At 39.9% G+C, this 24324-nt stretch overlaps 1 protein-coding gene across 4 annotated transcripts in view; it reads right to left on the bottom strand.

Moving 5' to 3' along the window:
* The window catches only part of vti1a (vesicle transport through interaction with t-SNAREs 1A), a 331465-nt gene that overhangs the window by 221857 nt on the left and 85284 nt on the right, over positions 1 to 24324 (bottom strand). For all 4 annotated transcript variants that reach the window (XM_073027730.1, XM_073027727.1, XM_073027731.1 and 1 more), the window contains exon 4: positions 1214 to 1297. In XM_073027730.1, coding sequence (XP_072883831.1) covers positions 1214 to 1297 — 84 coding nt within the window. The remainder of the gene's footprint in view (positions 1 to 1213; positions 1298 to 24324) is intronic.

Below are 24324 nucleotides of genomic sequence, written 5' to 3'. Positions count from 1 at the left end.
GCCAAAGTGCACAACTAAGAAGTGAGAAGATCGGCTTTCTGGTCATCACCACGAGTACTATGAAGCATGGCGCAGCTGCCTTATAATAGAATCCAAACAAAATGCACTCTATCTTGTTTGTGCTGCCTGGCTGATTTTAAACCTTCTCCATGGATTTGAGGATGATTTTGCAATGGGCTTTAGGTTTTGTTTTGTACCATGCCGAAGTACGCATTGATTCATATTAACAAAAACGTATTCAACTGGACAACGCTATACAGGAAGCGCTATACCGTCTGAAATTTCCCGATTACATTTTGCATTTCCTTCATTATCATCATTAAGAAGAGTATCCTGCCATTTCAGTTATGATAATCATGGGCTTTTCAAACAAAGATTTTCAATATTGTATTCGATACAAGTAGTAATCTGTTCTTTGTAACCTGAAAAATCTGGTACGCGCTGGTTTGAGCCGGCAGAATCTCTAGTGGCCAGACTGCTGCTGTGACTGAAATCGAAACTGCGCCACAGTATGTGAAGACCACGTGACGCACAAAACTACAGAATTATGAAAAGCGATAACGCCAATTCCTTCTCTGCCTGCATACAGATAACGAATAAATGCTGAACTCTATTAAATGTCCTTTACACATTATCGCTAGGTGAACACACAATTTTCAGAACTTATAAAGGTTCGCCATTCATTTCGTTACAAATCCATGCCATGCAACTAACAGATTTGTTGCTCATAATGATCTGTTCTGCCAGGGCTATACGAGATGATACTGACCTCCTTTAGATCTTCGGGAATTAAATTGACCGGCATCAACCCCTGCGCTAAAACTGCAGTCTGGTCTATTTCTTGCATAGTAAGCCCCCATAGCATTATCGCCAGAGCTCACAACTTCACAGACTCCTGCCATATTACTTGCATTAATAAAATAAACAAACTTGTAAGCAAACTTTGACATCTTGAAGATTTTGTTCTAAGCTGGAAATTTGTTCCTGAAATAAAAATCTCTTGAATAAAATGGAGGGTCTTCTTGTCTTCTCTGCACTAAGATTAAAACTTAAATGGTTTAAATCAGAGGTTTGCTGTTGCTTAGCATTAAACAATGTATTTCCACTTGAGTTGCTGTTAATGCTGTTAGTGAGCAGCTTGAGAAGACGTACTAGTTGCTGACCTTCATCACCCTTAAGCCACCCACAAGGGTATGCTGATTAGTGGCCCTACCTGGTTCTCGGTGGTATTCCCATCATCCCCTAGGAGCTCATTTCGCAGGTTTACCTCATCACTGTAGGCGATCCGTGACCTTTTCTGGAAACGAAAAGAAAAGTGCAAAACTTGTGTTAGAAAGTCTCTTACGAATTACTATAAGCATAGACTTCCTACAGCAGCAGAGCCCCCTTGTGGGTCATCCCCCAAAAAACAGATCCGCTTTAGCAGCATATATGAAAACGGCTTCAGAATAGGTGCATTGGTAGGCTGAGAGACAAAGAACGTACAATCTAAGATTCAACAAACAACAATCTGAAAAGATGGTTTTATTCTATAGATCTTCTTCTCACAGAATATTTCTCTGGGCAACAAGGAAACATCTGTGACAAGTTCTATAGAAGCTCTGATCAACTAATTTTAAGAAAGAACAACTTAATTCTTTGTTAAACTATTGAGGAATTATAGCACTTAATTTTCAAAGTTGTTGATGAATGAGTTATTGCAAATAATAAAATGTTATTGGTATTACATATTATGAAAAATACAAATCTTTCAACAACACTATGTTCACAACATGACAAAATGATCTACATTTGATCAAATGCAATTCTAAGTTTTTGCAAACACAACATACATAAAATCAAATGATGTTTGTTACTCAAAATAATGTACAAGATTGCAGAGTCTATTCCTTGCCTTTTTTGCTCTCTGCTATGGAAAATCAACACAGACCAATAATCAAAAGAAATACACATTAAACACAATAGCACAAGGTGGCCAGAAAGTGTTGTGTATTAAACTTGCTAACTGATTATGTCTAATATTTATTTACAAAAGCTATGAAAATGTGTAGCTACCAACTAATACAAGGTTTCTAATAGAAAACATGAATCAATTTACATTTTTATTGAAGTTGTAGTTTAGCAGAGTCAAATAGTTAAAAGAACATTTATAAATGCTTTGTCCCATTGCTACAACTTGCACTAAACATTCCATAATTTATTTAAAAATGTATGACGAGAAAGCAACAGTTTTCTTGGACATTTGCACCTCTACTATTCTTAAATCTGTATCAACAGAACCAGTAAGTTGATAAAGCATAATCATACTACAGAATGCTCCAAGCCAGCTTCACAATAACTACTAGGCCAGGAGAAAGAATTCACCAAGTTTTCCTCTCAACAGGCAATCTCCAGGTTACAAGGAAGTTGCACTCCTGAGAACTGTCTAAAAGTCAGAAACAAACAAAAAAGATGTGTGGGAGAGGATAACAAGAACAGCAGAGGTAGGAGAGTAAGCAGGAGCAGGAACAATAGCCATGCCAGCCTCACTTAGTGAGTGAGTGAATGAGTCACTCCCAGCTCTGCTTGCACACCCCAGCTCCTCTAATAGTTACAGCTGTGGGGAGAGATGGCACATGGAAATACCCCGTCCCCACCCAGTAGGAGAAGTCTGCAGCCAGTAGCTGACAAATCCTTCTCTGTCCACCCCATCAGTCAGCTGTAAGTCTTCATTATGTAGAGGGCATCCATTAATTGGGTGTTTGTAACCTGAGGAGGAACTGTACAGTTCTTCCGTTACATTAACTGTTCTTTCCATTAAAATGATTCTTACGAATCATGTGCTTCTTTCTAATTGCTTTTATAAGTACGACTACAAGCAGCAAAACTTTAAGTAAAGTTGCACACTGCTGTGTGAGAAGAACATGGAAGTACTCTGCCAGACAGAAAAGAGAAGGGCAGCATTAGCTTCTGGTGAGAGTTGAGGTGTGGCAGACGAGTGTCTCAAAGGAGGGACAATTTGCCTGCTTCTTATTTTTGCACAGTGGACACAATTGTTTCATCCCACCTATTTTCTTTCCACAAATATTTAACCTTCACGGACAGAAATAAAGGCATTTTGAGAAGGTGTGAGCTAACTCATGGACTGTTGTGGTTACAAAGTAAGAGTGTAATCCAGAGTTGGAGTGTTAGGCTATCCAAATGGATCTCTAGTGGCATGAAATATGTAACAGACTGTAAAGTGATATGACGAAATAAGTAACTTATTAGTTGCCTTATTTTATGTAAAGATATACGAGGGGTGATTGATAAGTTTGTGGCCTAAGGTAGAAGGCGTCAATTTTAGAAAACCTAGCACATTTATTTTTCCTACATTTACACACTTAGTCCAGCGGTCGTGGAGCATACGGATCCCTTCTTTGTAGAAGTCGGCGTCTTGCACCTCCAGAAGTGGTCCACAGCAGGGGTGATTGATAAGTTCATGTCCTAAGGTAGAAAGAGATGAGTTATTAACTTCAAATTTCTGCATTTTCATTCAGAGTTGAATTGCACATGCATGCAACGAGAGCTGTATAACTCATCTCCTTCCACCTCAGGTCACGAACTTATCAATCACCCCTGCTGTGGACCACCTGGAGGTCCAAGACGCTCTCATTGCATGCACGTACAGTTCTACTCTTTGAGTGATAATGCAGAAAGTTTGAAGTTAATAACTCATCTCCTTCTACCTTAGGCCACAAACTTATCAATCATCCCTGTTGTGGACCACTTTCACAAAGAAGGGATCCATCCGTATGCTCCACGACCGCTGGACTAAGTGTGTACATGTAAGAGGGGACTAAGTTGAAAAATAAATGTGCTAGGTTTTCTAAAATTGACTCCTACCTTAGCCACGAACTTATCAATCACCCCTCATTTAACAAAATAGAATGCCCTTGTGCTCACACAGAACTCAATAGCAAAGCAACTCAGAAATCCGAAAGTTCAAAGTAAATTTTATTATCAATGTACATATATGCCACGATATACAACCTTGAGGTTCATTTTCCTGCCGGCATACTCAGCAAATCTATAGGATAGTAACGATAACAGGATCAATGAAAGATCTATCAGAGTGCAGAAGACAAAAAACTGCAAATATACCGTAAGTAGATAGTAATAAATAACAAGAACATGAGAGAATGAGATAAAGAGTACTTAAAGTGAGATCATAGTTGTGGGAACATTTCAATGGATGGGCAAGTGAGTATAGTTATTCCCTTTGTTCAAGAGCCTGATGGTTGAGAGGTAGGAACTGTTCTTGAACCTGGTGGTGTGAGTCCTGAGGTTCTTGTACCTTCTATCTGATGGCAGAAGCGAGAAAAGAGCGTGGGTTTGGTGGCAAGGATCTCGAATGAATGATGCTGCTTTCCTATGACAGCATTTCATGCAGATTTCCTCAATGGTTGGAAGGGCGTTACCTGTGAAGTACTGGGCCGAATCCACTGCCTTTGCACAATTGTGTGTAATCTTGCATAAGTTTAGCATAAGGATATACACTATACTCTTGGTTTCACTAAACATGTCATCGGAGGTCCTCCATAGCCCAAAGAGGGCCTGGTTTTAATTTTCCCTCTTGAAGATTGATGAACATAAGGAATAGGAGTAGAAGTTAGCTGTTCGGCCCATCGAACCTGCTCTGCTGGTCAGTAAGATCACAGCTGATAGGTTGTGGACTCAAATCCACCTCCCTGCTATGCAAAAATCTACCTGTATCTTCAATATGTTTGAGGAGGTAGCCACTACCTCCTCCCAGGGCAGAAAATCACACAGATTCACTCTTCTCCAGGAAAATCATCCTATTTCTATTCCCCAAATCTTGAGGCTATGTTCCTTTAGAGATGGTTCTTTTGATATTGGGTTTATTTGTCTCATTTCAAAATTATACTCATCATCTCCTTGCATTATCACTGTGCATCATAAGGTCGATATGCAAGTGTCACACACAACCCAGTTACAAAACTACCTGGAACACCGAAATTTTAGTTTACCATAAAGATTTGCAATGCACTCTGTTTTTCTAACACCTCGATAAGAAGCCCTCTATATTGAAAATGAATGAGATTCTATTTTTTAGGTACAAGATACTTGGGTAGGCATAACATATGCAAGTACTTTTGGTCTGCTTGAACCACAAAGAGAAACTGAAAATCTGTACACCAGGTTTTTGTGGGATCTGCTACAACTAACTATACCTAAAAGAAATTAGATAAATATATCCAAGAAAAAGAGTTCAGTTTAGAGAAATACCCAAAAAATGCATTGAATACTATTAAAACTGATGTTTACAATGACCATAGAGTTGTATTTCTTTGGATGCTTCTAGGGGAATGGAAAACATTCTGAAAATTTGACCATAAAATTAAATTGCCCTGGCCTTAATCAGCAATTGTTTCAATACTTCTGATAGAGTAAAAGCTTCACATTTGGTTTTTAAAATTCCTTTAAAATTTGACAAATGCAGAGACTCCAACATGTAACATTAGTCAGAAAACCACAAAGGATAAATAACCAATTCATCCAGCGTATGCGTTCTTTTGATTGACTGTAAATGAACAAAATCAGCACAGACACCTGAAGTACATAATGGACTGCCTTCATATAATGTTATTGACTATTATCTTCATTTTCATTGGAATAGTCAAGATCATTGATACCTTCAAATTCTCCAGAGTTCCTAGCTCGTTGAAGTAGTGAAATTGCTTCATTTTCACTCACAGCTGTTTCCGGCATCTCTAAGCCTGAATGTAGTGAAACCGCAGTGAGCAAAACAGTTCTGAATTGTCCTGCTGCTTATCAGTAACAAAAATCACTGCTTTTTGAACACAAGTGTAAGCAACTGACGCCAATTAAAAATTGGTTATTCGAAGCACGGTGGAGTATCTAACAGTCACGCAACTGCACTTGCCTGATGTTAGAAACTGTTCGGCAAAAGTCCCTGCCCTAAGTAAGCAGAATAGTGTTCCAAATAAATGAAGTTTTTATTCTTTAAGAGATGTCGCAAGTAGGTGGCTGCCTCAATTAACTGGAATCCACAGTTCCTTCGTATCTCAGTCAGTTTCACTGACTCCAATTTTAGCATCAAAAATGTTGCAATGCAGCCATGAATAAAGGACCTTTCAAAGCTTCCCTGACAACCTGTACAATATAAATCCATTGACAGTGTGACAAACATTGATGGGACTATACATTTTCCCACTGAGTTTTTAAACTCTTATCACATGGTATGCTGCCACATAATCTTGAACTAAAGGAGGAAACTCCAGTCATGCTACTGAGGCATTTGGATTAACTAATGTTGTATTACAGCACAAGGTCATCAGATCAAAGGTTACTACCACGTGTAATTGAGGCTACAAAATGACTGGTAATGCTGTTTGAGGAAAGTCTTCATCCCTTGGATACCAATTATCCTATCAATTCAAGCAGTTTCAGTTCCCCATTCAAGGACAACCATGAAAAGTGGTTGGCCTTAATCTCAAAATTCAACGCTTTCCCCCATGGTCTGCCATCTGTTTTTCCTTCAAAGTTCAAGATAAAAACAACTTCTACATTTTTACATTGAATTTAAAAGAAAGAAATATATCTGAAACTCTTCAACATTGAAATCAAGTTACACATTGTACAGAGAAACATGCTTCCTTGAAGGGATCTATATTAGATGTAATTTTGTACAGATTATATTTTCAGTATGTATATTTTTATCTATAGTCTTAGTTGAACGACATAATTTTAACCCGCTAATGTTAGTAATGTTAGGAATAATTATATATTTACATTATTTTTATTTCATTTACAAGGAGCATTATAAAACCCAATTACACAGAAATAAGTTCAAATATTATGACTGCCAGGATAATAATAGGAATAGTATCAAGTTTGGCAGCTGGTTAAAATATTTCGTTAATTACAATGTATGTATGAAAACCATTGTAAAAATATACTATTATAGGAACATATGAATTGGAAGCATGAGTGAGCAACTGGGCCCCACAAGCCTGCTCTGCAAATTCACAAGACTTCAGTTGATCTGGTTTTAATAATATTCATGTCCACCCACTGTCACTTTTCACCCTACCAAGTTTCTCTCCATGCAGACTTAAAAATATTCACTTTCGTGATCCTTTTGGATGAGAGTTGCAAAACCTTCATTTATTTTCTGCCATAAATGTGCAACCACTTACTTTAGTTCTATATTCCCTCATAAGAGGAAACATCCTTTCTGTACTCACCATATCAACAACCTAGTCAGAATCAGAATCAGGTTATCACCAGCATGTGTGTGAAATTTGTTAACTTAGCAGCAGCAGTTCAATGTAATACTTAATAATATAGAAAGAAAGAAAGAAAGATAAGTAAATCAATTACAGTAAGTATATACGTAGTAATTATGTATGCAGGATAGGCTGATAAGGGAAATTAAGGACTGCATAAAAGCCAAGGAAAGGGCATATAATGTAGCAAAAGTGAGTGGGAAGTTGGATGATTGGGAAGTTTTTAAAATCTAACAAAAGGCAACTAAAATGGCCATAAGAAAGGAAAAGATGAAACATTAGGGCAAACTAGCCAATAATATAAAGCAGAACACTAAAGTTTTTTCAGTTTATCTGAGGGAGGTGAGAGCTAATATTGAACCACCGGAAAAGATGCTGGTGAGGTATTAATGGGGGACAGTGAAATGGCGGATGAACTTAATAACTACTTTGCATCAGTCTTAACTGAAAAAGACATTAACAGTGTGCCAGAGGTCTGTGAGTGTCAGGGAGCAGGAGTGAGTGCCATTGCTATTACAAAGGAAAAAGTGCTAGGCAAACTCAATGGTCTTAAGGTGGATAAGTCACCTGGACCAGATGGACTACATCCCAGAGTCCTGAGAGAGGTTGCTGAAGAAATAGCAGATGCATTGGTTATGATCTTTCAAGAATCACTTGATTGTGGCATGGTTCCGGAGGAGTGGAATATTGCAAATGTCACTCCACTGTTTAAGAAGGGAGGAAGGCAAAAGAAAGGAAACTATAGGCTAGTTAGCCTAACCTCAGTGGTTGGGAATGTGTCGGAGTCTATTATTAAGGATGAGGGTTCAGGGCACTTGGAGACTAAAATAGGTCAAAGTCAGCATGCTTTCTGTAAAGGGAAATCTAACCTGACAAATCTGTTAAGAGTTCTTCGAGGAACTAACAAGCAGGGTGGACAAAGGAGAGGCAGTGAATGTCATTTACTTGGATTTTTGGAAGGCATTGGATAAGGTGACACACATGAGGCTGCTTAACAAGATAAAACCCCATGGCATTACAGAAAAGATACTGGCATGGATAGAGGAATGGCTGACAGGCAGAAGGCAGCTAATGGGAATAAAGGGCGCCTTTTCTGGTTGGCTACCAGTGATTAGTGGTGTTCCTCAGGGGTCAGTATTAGAATCACTACTTCTCACATTGTTTGTCAATGATTTAGACAGTGGAATTGATGGCTTTGTGGCAAAGCTTATGGATGATACCAAGATAGATGGAGGGTTAGATAGTGCTGAGGAAGCAATGTGATTGCAGCAGGACTTAGACAAAATGGAAGAATGGTCAAAAATGTGGCAGATAGAATACAGTGTTGGAAAATGTACAATAATGTACTTTGGTAAAAGGAATAAAAGTGCAGACTATTATCTAAATGGGGAGTAAATTCAAAAATCAGAGGTACAAAGAGACTTAAGTGTACACGTGCAAAAGTCCAAGAACGTTTAGTGACAGGTTGAGTCTGTGGTAAAGGCAGCAAATGCAATGTTGGCATTCATTTCAAGGGGATAATGCTGAGGCTTTTAGGACACTAGTCAGGCTGCAGTTCGAGTATTATCAACAGTTCTGGGCCCCATATTTCAGAAAAGATATGTTGTCATTGGAAAGAGTCCAGAGGAGGTTCACGAGAATGATTTTGGTAATGAGAAGGAGTTAACATATGAGGAATGTTTGGCAGTTTTGGATCTGGACTCACTGGAATTTAGGAAAATGTGGGAGGGGGGGGAATCCCATTGAAACCTACTGAATGTTGAAATGACTAGATAAGGTGGATGTGGAGAGAATGTTTCCTGTGATGGGGGTGTCCAGATCTAGAGGGCACAGCTTTAAAATTAAGGGGTGAGCCTTTAGAATAGAGGCAAGGAGGAATTTTTTTAGCCAGAGAGTGACAAATCTGTGAAATGCTCTGCCAGACAGCTGTGGAGACCAAGACCGTGGGTATACTTAAAGCAAAAATTGATATTAGTTTCCAAATTGGTCAGGGCATCGAAGTTTATGGCAAGAAGGCAGGTGTATGAGGTTGACTGGGATCTGGGATCAGCCATGATGGAATGACTCATGGGCTGAATGGCCTAATTCTGCTCTTATGTCTTATAGTCCTATATTAATGTATATTGAATAGATTAAAAATAGTGCAAAAATGGAAACAATATATATTTTAAAAAATGAGGTAGAGTTATGGGTTCAATGTCCATTTAGGAATTGTATGGCAGAGGGAAAAAAGCTGTTTCCTGAATTGTTGAGTGTGCGCTTTGAGGCTTCTGTACCTCCTTCCTGACAGTAACAATAAGAAGGTGGCATGCCATGGGAGATGGGGGTCCTTAATAACGGACATCACCTTTTTGAGGCACTGCTTCTAGTCTTTCCAATCTGCTCTTACTTTCAATATTCTCTTCAATGAACGCTAGTCTTGTTAGAAATGCTTCCAATGCATTAACATCCTTCCTTATGTAAGAAGGCCATAGTTCTAAAGAAATAGTCTCACTAATGCTCTTTATAACAGATGGATAATTTGCTTACTTTGGTATTCTTCCTGCAAAAAAGAAGAACTTTCTATTAGCTCATATACTGATACCTTTATACAGCCATATGTGAATCAGGCATTAGGCTATCAAGATCTTTATGTATCTCTCATCATTTAAATAATCTGTTCCTTTTTCAATTTTTCTTACCAAAGTGTATAACTTCACATTTTCCCACAATACATTCTATTTTCTAGAAACTTGCTCAACAGTTTATTGCAATTCTTATAAATTTGAACTTTCACTTTAGTCTTAGCTTTTTCTGGCTATCAGATCAACACACCTAACGAGAAGGACAATTCAGTTCATTTAGAAAGGTTGCACATTGAAGAAATTTTTGCACATATCATTCCTATATATTGATTCAATTCAGATTTCTTCATCACGTATTTATCGAAACATACGGTACTATGCAAAGGTATTAGGCACCTAAGCTATATGTATCTGCCTAAGACTTCTGCACAGTAATGTTGTAATTTTAGACACAAGAGGTACTGTAGATGCTGGGAACCTAGAGCAATACACACAAAGTGCTGGAGGAGCTCACCAGGTCCAACAGCATGTATGGATGGGAATAAACAGTCGGCATTTCAGGTCAAGACCCTTCATCGAGATGGAGAGCCGCGGGAGTAACGTGGGACAGGTGGCAGAGGAGGAATGCTAGGGACCCTTCTCCAGCATGTTGCCTATAGTAATTTTATGTATTGTACTGTACCGCTGGCACAACAAAAATAAATTTCATGACATATGCGAGTGATGATAAACCTGACTTTGATATGGGTCTCTGTTGTGGACTGAGGGTGGAAGGGGGCAGAGAGAGGGGAATCATGGTTGGGAAAAGGGGAAGGGAGAGGGGAACGAGACATTCTGTAATGATCAATAAACCATTTGTTTGGAATCAAATGACCTTGCCTGGTGTCTCAGGGCTGGATGTGCCTGCACCTCTCGCCCCGGCACTTCTCTGCCACCTGTCTCACACCCCTCCTGCAGTACTCCACCCTCGGCAATCTCAGTATCCTTTGCTCCTGCCAGATTTACAAACTCGCTCTCCGCTCCACATTGACAAATACAGTACTCTGCAAAAGTCTTAGTCACTCTAACCATACATATGTCCCTAACAGTTTTGAACAATACTGTTCAGTGTAGTGTGTTGTTTGCATTAACAACCAACACAAGCTTAGAATGTGCTGGGGGCAGCCCACAATTGTCACTACACATTCTGGCACCAACATAGCAACGTACAACAGAACAGTGCAACCAACAACAACAGCAACAATACAAAACAACAACAGCGAAACAAATTCCTTTCCTCCCTCCCACATACCCACACAGACAGGACTGGCCTCCAACCACAAAAAAGGCCACCTGTGGGCCTACAGCCACAAGACAGGTCACCTCCAGGCTTCCAGACAACGGACAAGCCACCTGTGGGCCTCCAACCTCCAGTCCCTGGCACGGACTCCCAGACAACAGCCTCTGATTTCCGGACACACTGACCCAGGAACTTCAACCACCGGGACCCAACCTCCAGATGTACCAAAGGTCTGACCTTTAAGCTTTGGCCACAGGACTCACCTATCACAGTACACTGAACCTCAAACTCCAGACTTGCATGGACATCCAACCCCAGGACTCAGTGACCTTGGGGTCACCAGCAATTGTGCCTCCTGCCACACAGGCAGGAATTATTCCACTTTCAAACAATTGAAAATAGAATAACATACAGAAAAGTGAGTGTAGCAAAAACCACGCAGTAACTAGCATGGTTCTTCTAAATTCTAAATTTATAAATTGAGTTAAATGTATATCTATATTATTTATGAAGTTTATTCAGTCAAAAGTTGGCTTGCATAGTGATTCAGCATGTATTAATGATTATCGACTAGTAGCACACACATCTACCATTATGAAGTATTTGAGAGGTTGGTTGTGCCTAGAATTAACTCTAGGATTACTCGACTGTGGACCAGGACCACTGCAATTTGCCTACAGCCACAACAGGTCTACAGTGGGTGAAATCTCACTGGCTCTCCACTCGACTTTGAAGCACCTACACAACATCAAAGCATAGATTAGGCTGCTGTTTAGCAATTATAGCTCAGCATTTAATGCCATCGTCCCCTCAGAATTAATTGCCAAGGGCAAAACCTGAGCCAATCTGAATCCTAAACTTCCTCAGCGGGAGACCACAGTCAGTATGGATCAGTGATAACATCTCCTCCTTGCTAACAATTAACATAGGTACACCTCAAGGATGCTTGCTTAGCCCACTGCTCTATTCACTCTATACTCATGACTGTGTGGCTAAACACAGCTCAAATGCCCTGAACAAATTTGCAGTTGACACCACTGCTGTTAGTAAAATCTTGGGTGTCGATGAGAAGGCATAAAGGAGTGAGATATATTGGCTGGTTGAGTGGTGTCGCAACAACAACCTCACACCTGACGAAGGTCCACACACCACACACCTCAGTCCTGACGAAGGATCTCAACCCGAAACGTTGACTACTTCTTTCAACGGATGCTGCTCGACCTGCTGAGTTCATCCAGCTTTTTTGTACGTCTTAACCTCACGCTCAATGTCAGCAAAATCAAGGAATCAATTATGGAGACGACATGCAGGTCATCATTGAGGAGTCAGCAGTGGAAAGAGTGAGAATCTTTCCTGAGCCCAACACACTGATGCAATCACAAAGAAGGCATGCCAGTGGTTCCATTACATTAGGAGATTTTGGATATCAACAAAGGCTCATTGAAATTTCTACAGATGTACAGTGGATAGCATTTTGACAGGGTTTATCAGGGCCTTATAATGGAAGCACCAATGTATAGGCTCGCAAAAGGCTACAGGGACTTGTAGACTTAGCAAGATCCATCATGGGCACAACTGAGGACATCTTCAAGAAGCAGTGCCTCAGGAAGCCAGCATCCATCACTAAGGACCATCGCCATGTGGCACATGCTCTCCTCTCATTACTACCATTGGAGAGGAGGCACAGGAACCCTAAACCTAGACTCAGTGACTCAGAAACAGACTCCTTCCTCTCAGCATTAGATTTTTTTTGAATGGTCTAGGAACATTAGCTTGTCAATACACACAAAATGCTGGAGGGACTCAGTAGGTCAGGCAACATCTATGGAAATGACTAAACAGTCAATGTTTCAGACCGAGACCCTTCTTCGGGAAGGGTCCTGTCCCTTTCCTCCAATACATGAATAAGAGGTTCAAGAGAAGAATCTATCCTTGACTGCAAAAACTAACTGCAACATAAGAATATGGAACAGAATTTTGGAAGCAGGGTACTGTGCAAAAGTTTTAGTCACATGTGAAAAAATTCTGTAAAACAAGTATGCTTTCAAAAATAATGAAAAACTTTCTAACATTTCAAAACATCGCTATAAAGCGCAGTAAACAGAACAAATCTAAATCAAATCAATATTTGGTGTGACCACCATTTGTCTTTAAAACTGAATCAATTCCCTTAGATGCACTAAAGGAATTTTATAAGAAAATTGGCTGGTAGGTTGCTACAAGCATCTTGGAGAACTTGCCACAGTTCTTCTGTTGACTCTGACTTTCTTGCTTGCTTCAGTTTCTCTAGGTAATCTGGAGAGCCTCAATGATTTTGATATCAGGGCTCTCAGGAAGCCATATCATCTGAAAACATGTAAAAAAAAAACTAAGGTGCCTAAGACTTTTGCACAGCACCATCGTAAAAGTACTATTCCTTCACATTTTTAGCATATATCTGCGATCAGATCTAACCTAGACTTTGGAATTTATCTATTGCTCTGCACAATCACCCTTCTATTTATCATTCTCAAGACAAAATAGATTGCACCTTTTAGATACAACACAAAAAGTGTCTAAACTAAAGATGAGTTATTTGATTTTCTTTATTTGACTCTTCCCCAACTCATCCTAAAGTCCTGGAAAAGGTAAATACTTTATGTTTTATCCAGTAACCAACCTAACACCACTGAATTTTTTTTTGGTGAAATTGGCAATCTATTATTGAGTAATATATTGGCTTGAGATAGTGACACTTTACATTTGCATTTTCTTTTTTTTTGGTAGCTGCAACTCCCACTATCTCTGGTGATGTTATTTATTCCAATGAAGATGTACAAGCTATTGATGTTTGCTCAATTAAGATAATCCATGTTGATTCTGGAACTGTCATTCAGCACTAGATATTTTTGATGGAGCAGAGTATTCCCATCATAGGTAAATATATTGAGCACTGGTCTAACAAAGGTTAAATACAAGGATTCTAATCACGCCTATTTATATGTTTTTTTCACAATTTTGAGTTTGCAAGCTTCCAGGTGACACTGACTCTATTTTCCTCTGAAGAAGCTGTTATAAAAGAAAATATGGTCCAGAGGTTAAATTGGTTTTGTGTATGTGAATTAGATAGTAGTGTGATTACTTGAGTCATGTATAATGTTATTCTAAGGGGTTGTCTGTTGGTGGGTCCTCTGGTGAAGTGTAGCGGCTGAGGGTAGTGGTTGGGTCTTTTGGTTGTTCATTCTCTCTTTTCGCTGTTGCCACTTGTTCTCTGCAGCACAGTGGACATTGCTCTCATGTTATACAGCCCCCTCTTGAACACATTTTCCTCCAGGTACATCTCTGGAGTGTAACGCCTTCCAGTTTTCAGATGTATTGTTGAATTTCTGCAGGCTGATTTTGATATTATCCTTGAAATGTTTGCTATGCCCACCAGGGGCTCACTGACATTCCTTCAACTGGGATCTGCTTGTAGAGACACGAGTTAGGCATAAGGATGATATAACCCATCTATCGGAGTTAGTGTTGCTTTATTACAGTGGCATCTTCCAGTACACTGGTGTTACTGTGTCTGTCCTTCCAGCTGATCCTCAATATCTTTCGTGAGGATCTTTCACGGTATCATTCCAGGGCTTTCAGGTGCCTACTATAGGTTGTCCATGATTCAGCTCCTTACAGTCATGTAGGAAAGATGACTGATCTATAGATCAAAAGTTTTGTTTGGACCTGTAGGTCGCGGTCTTCAAAGCATCTTCTCCTTAATCTTGCACAGGCTCCACTAGCACTACTCAGGTGGCCATTGATCCCTGAGTCGATGTCTGCTTTTGAGAAGATCAGATGGACACCATTCCAGTCAACCGTTAGCTTCTTAATCGCATCATAACTGCAAAGGTGGAAAAGGCTAATCTACGATTTGTTGATTAGCAGCAGTGTCAGGCTAGCTAGTGCAACTATTCTGGTGTACATCATCTGAATATAGTATCCTCTTGTGCTAGTACAATATTGTCAGTTCATCGGCATAGATAAAGCCACTTATGTTCGGATGGCTTCACGTATTTCACGTAGATTTTAAGGAGCAGGGTGCTACTATACTTCCTTCTGCTAAACTGTTGTGATGCAAGGCCTGTTAGTAGTTTATTTTCCACTCAGAGTTCAATATACCCTCCTCCCCAAGTGTCATACAATCTAGCTGATAGACCCTCAACACAGTTTGATCTTCCCAAAACAGCTTTCTGTGATTAACAGCACTGAAGGCCACTGAGAGTTTGATAAAAGCGTGATTATATTTTTCAAAACCATCTTCAATGTACTGGATAAATTTCAGCATTAGACCAGTGAATAATTAGCCTAGCTGTGAACTAGTTTACTCAGGGATGAGTTGAATTCCTAAAATAACAATCATTTCAGGGTGCCACACACACAAAGTGCAGGAGGATCTCAGCAGGTTATGCAGCACCTATGGAGTGGAAGCGAGTCAATGTTTTGGGCCAAGACCCTTCAATAGGACTGGAAAGGAAGGGGGAAGAAGTCAGAATAAGGTGGTGGGTAGAGAGGAAGGAGGACATACTAGAAGTTGATGGGTGAAGCCAGATGAGGGGGGAAGGTAAGTGAGAAGGGAGGGAATGAAGTATAAAGCTGAGAGGTAATAGGTAGAAAAGGAAAAGGGCTGAAGAAGAAAGAATCTGATAGGAGTGAAGAGTGGATCATGGGATAAAGGGAAGGAGGAGGAGAACCAGAGGGAGGTGATAGGAAGTGATAGGAAGAAGAGGTCAAAGCTTTTAGAGATAGCAAACCCAGGAAACTGAATGAAAGCTCTTTGGATCTGCGGAGCCCTACTCCAAATTCAGAAGTACATCAAAACATGTTTGCCATGAGATTTTGTCCAAAAAAAAATTAAGCCCACAGTTAAACAGAGTCTACAGCTCTAACTTACGTCCTGTCAGTGTATGTCATCACGACTTAAAGTCCTGCTAGTTTTAACATCATTACTGGTATTTTCTATTTCAGTTGCTGTTCCTATTATTGAAATACTCCTCTTCATTTTCCTTTCTTGCAACAACAGACAACTTCTTGCATGAAACAATGAGGACTATGTGGAAAAAATCAGAGGTCCTAATTTTGAATAAATGAAACTACAAATCAGCAGATTTAGACTTAAAACTTTAATTACCAATATATAGAGACAACATGCAGTAAAAAACATTGCAACTGAAATGTTACAGGCTGTCATACTATTCAAATACACAAACAAATTATGTACTTTGCATAAAATGCTCACTGGGCTGAAACATTATCTCCCTGGTAATCAGTATCTCAGAATATTAAAGTAGACCAAGTAAAGTTAGTCTATAACATCATAAGAAACTGAAACTATTTGTACATTAGCCATATCAAACTCAATTATTTAATCATTTATTAAAGCACAAAGAGCTGATTAATTATTGCACTATAGGCATAGGTATTATATATGACCTAGATCAAGATTATTTTTCCCTTCTAATCTAATTATTCTAATAGATTATTACAAAATTTGGCATAGTATTATCATCTTCATCTAATGATAAAACAGGTCATCTGACTAGCAAATGTATCAATAAAATATTACACACACACACACACACACACACACACACACACACACACACACACACACACACACACACACACACACACACACACACACACACACACACACACACACACACACCCCCCCCCCCCACCCCACCCCACCCCACCCCACCCCACCCCACCCCACCCCCAAATATTCAACTGGCAGAACAAGGAATGTCATAGGTTCACTACAATGTAGCTTCAACATTCATAACACATTTTATAAATAGTTTATGAGTTCTATACTTAGAGTAGTCAGTCAAACCAAGTATTCCACTGTACTATGCCTTAGCTGTCAGTTGCTATTATCTGCTAATATGGCAATAATGTGCATAGCACATGTTCTTCACTCAATACAAAGTCCCAAAGAAATGAAAAGTACAACAATTGAAGTCCAACCCTTAAGGAATCCCCATTCTAGGGGCATGTTAATTTAATACAAAATGGAGGCAGGACAGAAAACCCACAATTACAATTAGGTGTTAATATGTTTAAAAAAAGTCTACACTGCAGTTAGGTTAGAAAGAGTCAATTCACTCTTGGAAGATTTTGTTTTAAGACAAGCAAATAGTAATAGAGAAAGTAAAAATGCTTTTGTCAGACAAAGCCAATAATGGAGGAAGTACATTAACACAGACAGAAGCCTGATAAACTAAAAAAAAGTACATGAACATATAAGTAGAAAATCATTCTGTCCTTCCTGCTTATTCAGGAATGAAGAGTTTGAAAGTTGTTTGTGTTCAGATAGACCTGGTGACCTGGTATGTTTTCCTTTATCACTCGAGGATTTTAGTACAAAAGCAGTCAGACTGATCCAACTAGAAAGTCCTTTTAAAATGACATCCATAATACTGCATACATATCTAATCTTTCGATCCAAGGAAGGATATACTCGTAACAGGGGGATTGCTGTGAACATTCACCAGATGGATTACTGAGAAGATAAGTTTGTTCTATGAGGAAAGCGGAAGCAGACTGGGCTAAAGTCATAAAGTCAGATTAGAGTACAGAAGCAGATCCTCTGGCTCAATGTCTGTTGAAGGGGAGGTGATTTTATTGAAACCACTACATTCTTACAGGAGTTGACACATGAAGCTTTCCATTCGAGAATATCTGAGATATTCTCCTTTTTCAAAGAACAGGGGTTCCCTTCCACCATTCCCCTCACCCATATTTCCTCCATTTCCTTCACATCTGCCCTCACCCCATGGTCCCGCCACTGTAACAGGGATAGGATTCCCCTTGCCCTTACCCATCACCTTACAAGCCTCCTTATTAAGCACCTCATAACTCTGGAACTTCCACCATCTACAACAATTCTAAACACAACAATTCCTCTCCAATACTCTCCATTTTCCACATGCATCACGCTTTATGTGACTCCCTTGTCCCCCCATCCCTCTCCACTGATCTCCCTCCCAGCAGTTATCCCTGCAAGGGTGACAAGTGCTACACCTGTCCCTTCACCTCCTCCCTCATTACCATTCAGGTCCTCAAATAGTCCTTCCAAGTGAGACGACAATTCAGCTGCAAGTTTATCAGGGTCATCTATTGCATCTGGTGCTCCCAGTGTGGCCTGTTCTACATCGGTGAGACCTGACACAAGTTGGGGGACTTCATCAAGCACCTTCCCTCCATCTGCTGCAAAAGGGGTGATTTCCCTGTATCTACCTATTTTAATTTGACTTCTCATTCCCATTCCAGCATGCCAGTCCATGGCCTCCTCTACTGCAATGATGAGGCAATTCAGGTTGAAGGAGTAACACTTAATATTCCATCTTGCCCTTCCCTCTTTTTCCATCCCTATTCTGATTACCCTCTCACCTATTCTCACTCACACCCACAGTACAGAGTAGGCCCTTCCAGTCCTTTGAGCCACACCACCCGGCAAACCATGGATTTAAACCTACCTAATCATGGGACAATTTACAATGACCAATTAATCTACCAACTGGTATGTCTTTGGAATGTGAGAGGAAACTGGAGAACTCAGGAAATCCACACAGTCACAGGGAGGACGTACAAACTCTCTACAGGCAGTAGTAGGAATTGAACCTGGGCCACTGGTACTATAAAGTGTTGTGCTAACCACTATGCTGACATACTGCTGTATTGTTTGGTCAAATACATAAAAACATGGCAAATGCAAGTGCAATTGTTTTGCCTTACATAGACATGAAGGACAAATGGTCTCTCCCTGTGCTGTAATACTCTATGGTAGACAGTTCAGAGATTCACAGTAGTTTGAGTAAAGATTTTTCTGCTTACCTAAATCCTGAATGACTGATCACTTCTTCTGAAACACTGATTACTGCATAGTACTGTGTGAAAGTCTTAAGCATATACATATAGCTAGGGTGCTTAAGACTATTGCGCAGTGGAATAATTTTATGTATTGCACTATACTAAGGCCATACCAAAAAACAAATTTCATGACTTATGTGAGTAACAATAAACCTGATTCTGATATGAGTCTCTGCTGTGGATTGAGAGTGAGAAGGGGGCATGGAGAGAGAGGGGAAACATGATTGGAAAAAGTGAAAAGGAGAGGAAAGGGAGTGGGAAACACCAGAGAGAGATTCTGTAATGTTCAATAAAGCAATTGTTTGGAATCAAATGACCTTGCCTGGTGTCTCAGAACTGGGTGTGTCTGACCCATGCCACCTGTCCCACAGCCCTCTTCTCAGTGCTCCAACCTCATCATTCCCAACATCCTTTGCTCTAACCAGATTTACAAACTCACTCTTGGCTCGATGTTGACAGATACAGTACTGTGCAAAATTCTTAGGCACCCTAGCTATATAAATGTGCCTAAGACTGCACAGTACTGTAGGGTCCAATTTCAAGGGAAATCACCCTTGAAGTATCTACTCTCTTGTTCCTTTTACAAACATTATATGTTTCAATAAGGTGGACTTTTATTCTCCTAAGCCTAGAGAAAAGTTCGGTTTCATCTACTAAATCAAAAATAAGAATATCCCCTGATCACAAGAATGAACCTAATTAACCGTTGCAGCATTTCTTCAAACTACTATTTCTTTAGGTTAAGAGATGAAAACTGTACATCAACCTACTTGAGTGGTAGTGTCAAGGTCTTTAATAAGTATAGTAAGAATTCTTTACTCAGACATTTCAGTCTTCTTCAGAATAAAGACCAACATATCACCTGTCTTCCTAAATGTTTGCAATATCAACGTGATAACTTTGTTTAGAAATTAACTTAGTTTTCCTGCATATCAACACTTTCACTTCAGTAACCTTTTACAAATATCCAGACTTTTTATAATTTATTTTGATTGTGTGTAGTTCTATATTTCTTCACATTCTATGCCATCTGTCACATAGTTAATCTGCATATTTCCCTTTAAAGCTGCTGTGCAACCTCATTACATTTTACTTTCCAACCTACCCTTCTTTTACCAGAGGTCATGGACATTACTCACGATTTTCTTGTTCAGCTGAGATATAAGCACTAATCCTTACGATAGACCAATCTACCAATCCAAACTGCTCCTTTTATTATGACTGTTTCAACACTGAATTCATTCTAATAATTTAACTTCAATCCCACTGATCGCAATTGTATGTGACTTCCTTTAACACGTCTTATTGAAAACATTTTTAAAATTCCTTCAGTGTTTTCTCTTTTAGATACCCTCCTACTTATAGCTTCAGAAAACAAAATCTTTTATATTGCTTCTGCTCATCTATCTCATGGATTTCCAAGTCCCTGTTTCTAAGACAAAATGATAAGATTCTAATATTTTTTCTTTTCTGATGTCGGCTCTACTAATTTGCAATTCCTCAGTTTTGCTAATCTTCCTTTCAACAACTATATCTACCACCCAATCTAAACAGGCTACTCCATCCAAGTTTGGGATGAATGAGCAGAATGATTTTGTTTTCCAATATGAATCCAGGCACAATATATTCCTTTAATACTCCTACTGCTTCCTTGTTCCCAATTTAATTCTTCTTGACACCTCCGAGAAAGGAAAGTGAATTGATCCATTTTGTAAAGTCAAACAGGGGCATGACATATACAGTAAATGGTAAGGAATATTGATGAATAGAGAGATCTTGGAGTCTGTCAATAGTTCGCTGAACGTCGCGACACGGGTCGATAGGTTGGTGAAGAAGGTCAGGGCACATAACTTTATAAAACTCTAGTCAGACAGAACTCGGTAATATTATATGCAGTTCTGGTCATTACACCATACAAAGGATAGGATGGTGCTGGAGAAATTGTACAGATTCACAAGGATCGTGCCTAGATTGAAACACTACAGTAAGTGATATGATTGAGCAGACTGCATTTTTCTCATGGAGTGAAGGAGTCTGAGGGATTACTTGAGAAAAGCGTATAAGATTACAAGAGGTACAGATAACACAGAGTCAAAATCTGTTTCCATTGGTTGGGTATCAAAAATAAGAGGGCATAGTTTTCAGGTGAGAGGTTGAAGTTGTAGAGTATCTGAGGGACAAATATTTCTTGCTTACAGAGAGAGTAATTGATATCAGGAAAAAGCTGTCACACTGGCAGAGGAGCTGGGATAATCAGATCTAATCACTAAGTTTAAGAGGCATTTAAACAGACACTTAAATGAGTAAGGCATGAAGGATGTGGCCCCAATACAGGAAATTACTATACTGCAATTACTATTACTATGTTAACTTACCTCAGGAGCAATATACTGTATTACCTGACAAACGCACCTAATTTGTTGATGTTGAAAATTGGAGTATCACCTGTTTTTGATGAGTTCTTAAGAATAAAAAATCCCTTTTTCTGTAAGATCCAACAGTATGCTTTTTAACAGAACAAACCAAAATGAAGGGGAAAAAAGCATTCAAGACAAGTCAGGGAAACAATGACAGAGAAGCACAAATCTGGGAAGTGCACAAAACATCTCAAAGACACTAAACGTATCTTGAAGCTCAGTGCAGAACATGGTGAAAAAAAAATCGAAAAAATATTAAACCACAACCATGCTGCCCTAGATCAGGCAGACCCTCTAAACTTAGTCGCTGGAGCAGAATGGTACTTGGAAGGGGCTACTGTGATGCTACAAAAGTCAACGGCTGCAACTGAAGATGAAGTCTGAGCACTGGCACTCCCCAAGGCTGTATGCTCAGCCCGCTGCTGTTCACACTGCAGACGTGACTGTGTCACAAGATCCAGCACAAACTATGTCATCAAGTTTGCGGATGACACAACAGTGGTTGGCCTTATCAAGAATGATGACAATTCAGAGAGTAGAGAGGAAGTGGAGTAGCTGGTGGATTAATGTGAGAAGGACAAGCTAAGCCTGAACGTGGAGACGACAAAGGAAATCACTGTGGACTTCAGGAAGGTGCAGACGAAACATCAGCCTCTGCGAATACACGGCTCCTCCACAGAGAGAGTTACAGCACCAAGTTCCTGGGAGTTCACATCACGGATGACCTGACCTAGTCCCTTTATATCACCTCCCTCAACAAGAAGGCATAGCAGTGCCTCCACTTCCTAAAAAGACTGAGGCAAGCAAGGCTTCTTCCAACCATCTTCACTGAATTTTACAGGAGCACCATTGACAAAGTCCTGACAAGTTGCATCTCCATCTGGTACGGGAGCAGTCGAGCATCAGACCAGAAGTCCCTACAAAGGACTGTGAGAACAGCTGAGAGGATTATAGGGGTCTCCCTACCACCCATCGGGGACATTTGTCAGGAACATTGTATATGCAGGGCCCTTGGTATTATTAAGGATCCCACCCATCCATCCAGCATCCTCTTTGACTTTCTGCCATTAGGCAGGAGACTACGATGCATATAAACAAGAACGGTCAGGATGAGAAATAGTTTCTTCCCTCAGGCCATTAGACTTCTGAACTCCCTGATGCATCGCATTCAAAGTGTCACTGGTTAATCTGCTCCATACCTTACAATATTTAATATTAATGCACTTCAGTTTGTTATTTAAGTGTGTTTCATCTGTAGATTTTATCCTTACCCTTATAACTTATCATGTGTTACGTGTACTACTGTGCTTTACACCCTGGTTCAGAGAATGTTGTCAATATACATTATATGGTTAAATACGTTATATACACGTATATAGTTAAATGACTATAATTCGGGTAGATGGAGCTTGTCATCTGGGAAGGCAGTCCAACTAAGAGAGGGAAAACTCTGATTTCAAACCTCCGCTGTCTTGCAGCCATACCCACTCATGAGAAAGGCTTCAGGAGTAAACCCCAAGGACAAATCAGGAGCTGGAGTCCCTAAGGCAGTCCGACATTGCCTTCAGCCTCGTTCCAGCAACTCCTGCAACGACACTGGTGCCAAGCTGTATCGGCCCTTGCCCTTTCCTTGGTGTCATGGAGAGGGGAGACTGCCGGTCTTCCATACAACCTTGCCCAGGCCTGCGCCCTGGAAACCATTCCAGGCGCAGATTCACGGTCTTCTGAGACTAACGGATGCCACCACCCAGTTAAATGACTTGACTTGAAACTCTTGGCTCCACAATCTCTAAGGTCTTGCACAAAATGTGTTATTTATGGAAGAATGCCAAGGAAGAAACCGTGGCTAAAGAAAAAAGCATATCTTTGTCCATAAAGCCTTTGCAAAGTGTCACTTAGAAGATACTGTAAAGAGGTTGAAGAAGGTCTTGTCGTCGATTGTGACTAAAGTGGATCTTTTTGGTCTGAACACCAAGTGGTACATGTACACTGCACATCAGCCAGATAACATCATCCCTACTGTAAAGTATGGTGGAGCTAGCATCATGCTATGGGGATGCTTTACAGCAGCAGGGCCTGGAAATCTGGTCAGAATTGATGGAGAAAATGAATACTACTAGATACAGAGAGATCCTGTATAAAAACCAGCTTGCCTCTGCCAGAAAGCTTAAACTAGGGAGGAAGTTCATCTTTTAGAAAGACAACAACCCAAAGCACACTGCCAATGCAACTATGATATGAAGAAAATTGATGTCCTTGATTGGCCCAGTCAGAGTCCTGATGTTAACCCGATCGAACATCTTTGGCAAGACCTCAAGACTGCTATCCACCACCTCTCCCTCACTAACCTGGCACAGCTTGAGCAATTTTGCAAGAAGGAATGGGGTAATCTTGCTCCAACATGTTGTGCAAAGCTAATAGGACTCATGCAAAGAAACTACTGGCTGTAATAGCTGCGAAAAGTGGTTTAACTAAATACTGAGCAAAGGAAGATCAATACTTTTGGACTGCTGGCATACTAGTTTTTGAATTTTTAGTTTTCCATGCTTTTCAATTTTCCCTGTTTGTTTGTGCTTTACTGTGAAAAAAGGAGCGTATGATTCAGAAATACAATTTCTCATTACGTTGATCAAAATCCCTGGTTGTTATACTCATTTATGTGAACAAAGGGTTGGGGGCTGAATACTTTTACGAGGCACTGTATTTTTTAATTTAAACTTGTCACCATTCTAGTTGGCACACAATATGCATGATAAATAAATGACTTCTTGATTAATTTAAAAATTAACACTAGACCAACCTGCAATCAAAACTTCATTTCGGAAACGCCTCAAACGCCAAAAAAAGCTTGGAGGTATTTGAATGTTAAGAATAAATTA

The sequence above is a fragment of the Hemitrygon akajei genome, chromosome 23 (genome assembly GCF_048418815.1).
Source record: "Hemitrygon akajei chromosome 23, sHemAka1.3, whole genome shotgun sequence".
NCBI lineage: Eukaryota > Metazoa > Chordata > Chondrichthyes > Myliobatiformes > Dasyatidae > Hemitrygon > Hemitrygon akajei.
The sequence above is the reverse complement of the archived record's forward strand: the minus strand, read 5'-3'. Positions and strand labels throughout refer to the sequence as shown.